Source organism: Microsporum canis, genomic scaffold (genome assembly GCF_000151145.1).
Source record: "Microsporum canis CBS 113480 supercont1.1 genomic scaffold, whole genome shotgun sequence".
Lineage (NCBI taxonomy): Eukaryota > Fungi > Ascomycota > Eurotiomycetes > Onygenales > Arthrodermataceae > Microsporum > Microsporum canis.
The window spans coordinates 389,621-395,711 of record NW_003299169.1 but is presented as its reverse complement, the minus strand read 5'-3'; the positions used below and the strand labels follow the sequence as shown (position 1 = coordinate 395,711).

The 6,091-nt window shown below is 48.2% G+C and overlaps 3 protein-coding genes across 3 annotated transcripts in view; all 3 read right to left on the bottom strand.

Moving 5' to 3' along the window:
- MCYG_00152 (indoleamine 2,3-dioxygenase family protein) overlaps positions 1 to 383 on the bottom strand; it is a gene marked incomplete at both ends in the record, with an annotated part of 1,807 nt that extends 1,424 nt beyond the window's left edge. Inside the window, one exon of the mRNA XM_002850002.1 lies at positions 96 to 383. Within this exon, the coding sequence (XP_002850048.1) occupies positions 96 to 383 (288 nt within the window). The remainder of the gene's footprint in view (positions 1 to 95) is intronic.
- A 1,889-nt stretch (positions 384 to 2,272) lies between these two features.
- MCYG_00151 (cysteine desulfurase) lies at positions 2,273 to 4,028 on the bottom strand (the record flags this gene model as incomplete). Its single annotated transcript, XM_002850001.1, has 2 exons — positions 2,273 to 2,695; positions 2,934 to 4,028. The coding sequence occupies 2 exons, from the start codon at positions 4,026 to 4,028 to the stop codon at positions 2,273 to 2,275; spliced, it is 1,518 nt and encodes a 505-aa protein (XP_002850047.1).
- A 397-nt stretch (positions 4,029 to 4,425) lies between these two features.
- On the bottom strand, positions 4,426 to 5,056 carry MCYG_00150 (conserved hypothetical protein; the record flags this gene model as incomplete). The annotated part of the gene is made up of 2 exons (XM_002850000.1): positions 4,426 to 4,642; positions 4,713 to 5,056. The coding sequence occupies 2 exons, from the start codon at positions 5,054 to 5,056 to the stop codon at positions 4,426 to 4,428; spliced, it is 561 nt and encodes a 186-aa protein (XP_002850046.1).
- Between the last annotated feature and the right edge of the window lie 1,035 nt (positions 5,057 to 6,091).

The following is a 6,091-nucleotide window of genomic DNA, read 5'->3' as shown; positions in this document are numbered from 1 at the left end:
GGGAAGAACCAGGGGGGAAAAAAGGAAAACTGAAAATTGAAAACGTTCAATGGTCACAGGACATAACGGAGGCACTAACGAAGGAAGAGTCTTACATCCGCGGGTTGATCACCTCCCCAGATATAGCCGTGCAGCAAGAAACCTAGGATTGAATATGCACGTCGCCATTCTGGTACAGAGTCAAGGTATTCTGGGGACAGCACAGGCATGTTTTCAATTGTATTCCGCAGTCTCCCGGCCAGTATTAGAGGCTGGAGATTCTGAACAGCCGTCTCCCACGGAGAGTAGTATGCTGGGAGCTTGGTAGCCGGTGGTTCCTCGGGAAGGAAGCCATGTTGTGGAGTAATCCCATAGTCTGCGAGATTTGGAACTGGACGCAACATAGCAGCAGGTTCAACTCAGCTTGCTGAGGGCCAGAAAGTGCAGTGAGTCAAATTTGGGAGTCGACCAAGGTTTTATAGACTGTGGGGTGTGTGAGTGAGAGAGAGAGTGGGCTGACGAAGGAAGACCCAAGGGAGGACGGCCCTAGATATAGAGGCAAAAAAAGAAAACCCACGACGGGCTAGCGGTATAGTTATCTTGTCTTGTCTTGTGTATAGATAACGGTGCAGCCAGAAGCAAAAGACAGAAGAAACAAAATATATTAGCCGCGGAAGAATTAAATCTCGCAAACAGCGAAAAAAAAAACGAATAAACTCCCAGCTTCCAGATTATCACGTGGATATGACGTCTCCAGGTACCCGCAAAAGCGCAAAGAATTTGTATATGTATACTTAGGATGGGCGAGGTGAACACAGGATCAACTGCTGCTCGAGTATCGTCGATTCTTTTCCGCTTGAGGTGTCACTGTGAGCCAGACGATGTACAGTAATTTAGTGACGTCCTTGATCCCGCTTGCAGCCGCTCGTTTTCTTTTGTATATATACTGTAAGCCTGTAACTATCATCTCGGCCCAGCATGGGGGAGGAATAGATGAAGAGGAGCGGGCTAGACGCTCTTTCTGGGCTGGCGCCAATGATCGATAATCTCCGTTTCAGCTTGTACCGTATTCGTCATCTAGTCACAAGGATTCTTTTGGCCACAGGAAGCTGGGATTTCCGTCTGGCTTGTCTTTGGGAACGACAGAAACGGGATCTGGTCAACCGTCAAAAGACGCCGGCAACGCTTGGGAAAGACACCGTAGTTTCCTTCGAGTTTGAAAGAGTGCCCTCTGTAGTGTTTTTCCATATCTCCGTCTGGGTGAGATATCCAGAGGCTGTCAGCGTATGTGCTTGGCTCGTTCAACTCTGCAGTTATATCGGAAGCACTCGCGGGCTTGGTATCCATGGCCAGAGCATCATTCCCCATGGTCCTATGCCGAGTAGAACGGCACAAATGTCTGGTTAGAAGAGGCAATAGAGGCGATGCAAGCGCTCTTGGTATGTTTAGCATGCGGGCTCTTTTTTCTCTTATCGAAGCGCAGTTCTCGCGCAGTTGTACGGAGGATTCCATTGCCCGAAAGCATGGCGTTGCTGGTAGACAATAATTGCTTTTTGATGAGAACCTGTTCTTTGGCTGACGTGTTGCTCACAGGGCACTCACAAGGCACGAAGTATTTGCATAATGGTTTATCTTAAGGTATATTCTTGATGTTTGCCGATATAGTATGATGTCGCTGATGAGGACTTGTTGATAAAGTTGGATGTGGTGAGGAAAGGCTGCGATTTATTTTTGGGATATTTGAATTAGGGCCGCCTCGATGACTCTCCATGTAATGTTATTATCATATCAAAGGAAAGGATGAGCGAGGGCCGACATGGGTTGTAAGATAATTTCGACGTCACAGTATTCATGCCAACAGCTGGAGTTGGCGAAGATGGCTAGCTATCTCTTTGGGAGAGCATCTTTTGAGCAGCAAGTAGTGATCGCTGAGTACGAGATAGGCTGAGTATTTACGAAGACACGATGGAGTTGCAGGGTGCAAAAAGTAGTAGATTGAATAATATCATCATCATGCGCTATGGTACATATTTGCCAGGAGAGTTGCCATTTCAATGAATGTCCCATAATAAGAGAGAAGCATGAAGATGCCGACCGTCAGGGACATCATCAAGACAGAAGGCTGGTGGATGGGTTGGATAGCTGTAATTGATCTCCATTTTATCGGATCAAGTACATATTAATAAAATATACAAGTGGGTATTAGAACAACATAGAAGATGCATGCATGTTGTGATAGCAAGGGAGCCTAGGTTAGTTGGTGAAAGCGGCTGAAGAACGAAAAGACGGGAGATCAGTGCTGACTCCATTCGATAGTATTCAGATCAACACCTTCCTGCACAAGCTCCCACAGTGGACTGAGCTCGCGAAGGAATGTGACTCTCTCCTTGACTGCTTTGATCACATAGTCGATCTCACTTTCGGTGGTAAAACGACCAATACCGAATCGAATACTACTATGGGCACTTTCGTCACTGTTTCCAAGTGCACGAAGGACGTAGCTAGGTTCAAGGGAGGCAGAAGTGCAGGCACTGCCGGATGACAGAGCAATGTCTTTAAGGGCCATGAGGAGGGACTCGCCCTCGACGTAGGCGAAGGATACATTTACGCAGCCTGGGTAGTGGCGTTTTGGGTCGCCGTTGAGAGTTGTGTGCTCAAGGGCGAGAAGACTGCTGAGTAGTCGCTGAGAGAGAGTTGAAATGCGTTTCGAGTCATACTGAAGACTCGATATTAGTTAAGCCAGCAAAAATGAGGGAAATGCATCTCATAAGCGGGAAGCAGGGGAAAGAGTTATAAGCCATGATCATATAGTTGCTATATCAAACACAAGTCATAGACTTTCAGAACCATGCATGTATAAGAATTGAAAAAAGCATTTAATCATCTCAGGCAAAACTCGCGGATTCTCGGTATTGATAATATGAGAAATCAAGGGGTTGGGGGGAAGCACATACCTCCATCTCTTCCTTTGCGATGCGGCAGGCTTCTCCAAATCCGACGACCAGCGGAGGAGCGAGCGTTCCACTACGCAATCCACGTTCCTGGCCGCCACCGGTGATGATGGGGTCGATGCGGACTCTGGGACGACGTCGAACGTAGCAAGCACCAATTCCTTTCGGACCGTACAGCTTGTGACCAGAGATGGACATCAGGTCGACGTTCCATTCGTTGACATCGACAGGAATCTTGCCAACGGCTTGGGCGGCATCAGTATGGAAGAAAACCTTTCTCGACCGACAGAGCGCCCCGATCTCTTTCATAGGTTGAATGACACCAATCTCGTTGTTGACGGTCATGATGCTAACCAAGGCCGTTTCAGGCCGAATGGCGGCCTCGAGATCTTCGATTTTGATCAACCCATTACTCTGAACCGGCAGATAGGTCACCTCGAAGCCCTCGTCCTGTAAATGTCGACAACTGTCAAGAACACACTTGTGTTCGGTCTGGGTAGTGATGATGTGTTTCTTCTTGCCTGACCGGCCAAAGAACCGAGCTACACCCTTGATGCTCATGTTGTTACTCTCAGTAGCCCCACTAGTGAAAATGATCTCTTTTGGATCAGCTCCGATGAGGGTGGCAACGTGTGACCGAGCCTGCTCGGTGGCCTTTTCAGTCTCCCAACCGTAGGCATGAGTTCTTGAGTGAGGGTTACCATAAAGACCGGTGAGGAAAGGTAGCATGGCATCGAGAACTCGCGGATCAGTAGGGGTAGTGGCTTGCATGTCCAGATAGATCGGTCGACTTCCTTCATCCATGATTGTAGCCTGTTTCAAGATACCGGCTGATGGATTTGCCAGAGCATCGCCAGTCACAGAGGCACCAGGGACAGACACCCTCTGCGCTGTCTTGACGGCAGTGTCGACAGTAGACTGGGCTTGGGCATTGTTTGTCTGCGAACCTGACACAAAGCTCCTCCTACCGTTGAAGCTGGAGAAACCAGTCAAGGTCCTCGCACTGTATGCTGGTCTGACCAGGCTTGCCGACAGCGACATACGCCGCGAGCAGGCCCAGGAGGCATGCCTTAGCACTTGAGGTGCTCTATTCGACATGGTTGGCTGATTTGATTCTTCCACGAAGGAAGAAGAGAAAGAAAAGAAGTTGAAAAAGACAGAAAAAAAAACTTCTTGAAAAGAAAATTTTTGTGATTCTTTTGCTTATGTAAGAAAATTGACAAATCGGATTTTAACCTCGGCCGAGCCATAGCTCCGTGTCACGTGAACATATAGTACCCATAATTTTTTACGAGACAAAAAGAGAAACCGAAGAGGATGAAAGTTGATCAAAAGGATGAAGGATGTGTGTGTGTGTGTGTGAGAGAGAGAGATGAGGATTAAAAGACTGGATAAATGTGAAAAACAAGTTCGTACTATTACTTCATAAATCTAGACAATAACTAAACACATCCACAGCGCCTTGAATCAAAAAGAAACATGGAGGATGAACAGCTTAAAGAAGACCGACCCAGGCACCGCCCATGGCTACTAGGGCAGCAGCACTGTTGAAGGAGAAGCTGGAGGCAGCGTTGGAGGTGCTTGCAGGAGCTCCAGAGCTAGTGGTAGGGGTACCGCTTCCACCACTTCCGTTGTTGACCTTTGGTGGTGCCTGGCCGTTTCCAGCGCCTGCAGCAGCTTGCTTGTAGGCTTCAATGGTGTTTCCGCTAGATCTGTTACGTCGAATATCCTCGTTAGCAAGGTCAAGCTCTTCTTTAGGTGGGCAAAACAATGATGACTTACGGTTGGTTGATAACAGCGACCATTCCCTTGGAGCAGTGCTTGGCGACAGAGCAGTAGATCCAGACTGGGTCGGTGTTGGTGATGTTCACAGAGAATTCGTTGCCCTCGTTGAGTTTGCCAGAGTAGAGTGAGTTGTCACCTGGCTTGCAAGGCGTGTTGAATGGGCCGGAAGAGATGTCGTGGCCACTTTTGGCAAGCTTGAAGTGGACTATGTCGTTGACGTCGGCCGTGATCTTGTCTGGAGTGAATGTGAGGTCGCCATTCTGAGCGACTACGACCTCGACGGTCTTTGCGGCAGCAAGGCCAGCAAGGGCAACAGTGGTCAGGATGTTCACGTTAACCATGGCTGCTATTATAGTATCTTGGTGGGATAGTTGGTGCAGATGTTTTCTGGTATGAGGATTTATCACAAGAGTCAAAGAGAATAGAAGTTGCTTCTTAACTACAAAAAGAAGGGCTGAGAAGAAGGCCCTTTTGCCTTTTTATACATTGCTAGTTACACCAGTTTGTGGGAGCGGAAATAAGCATAGGTGCAAGGCTGTAAGCCACCGTGCCGTGTGCAATCGCCTCCCCTAGACTCCTTAACTGTTCAATCCACTGGCTTACGGCCGTGCAGCAGATATACGAGCCGCTTACGGGCTGAAACGCCAACGAGGCAACGCCAAACAACAAAGGGGAAGAGACGTCAGGGAAATCGCCAAGATAGGGGCAATTAATACACAAAGAAGCCTCGAAGGCTGAGGATGTTCAGGGCCTTTGGGTGAAACTCTGTCATGACAGCCCAAGGGCTGTTTAACCCCGTAATCCTGCGGAGGGATCGGAGCCTGTATAAGCCAATTGCACCGCTCCTGGTGATGGGTGAAAGTGGCTCGGCCAGATGCTTAACTCCCCAAGGAAATTAGTGATGTGAATACACGTCCCGTCTTTGCAGTTAATTAGCTGCTATATCCCCCATATAACCTATTTCTGTGAGGGATCGAGTCGTCAGTGGTCACTCGGGGTTCACTTAACTTGGCACAAGAGATAGCTTCGCCCCCAGACTAGGAATCCTAGCCAATGCCTCTCCGTCTATATCCAAGCAAGATCTATGTACGTAAACGCTTCCGATGCCAGCCAACGTCCATGGAGTTACATGATAAGTTATGAAAGTGGCTATGTCAGCAGTGCTAAGCGCCTGGAACAGCTTGATCCATACATAGTATGCAAGAACCTCCTTGACTGATAGGCAACTAACGGCCAAGTACGTAAGTCAAACCTGACATTTGGGGGCTGATCACCACATGGTAAAGCGCTTGTTCTCCGTATTTCTTTGCAATGTAACTGTAGATCCTTGATAAAGCCCTAATTACGAGATATCGATTATTGATAAGATCCCGGCA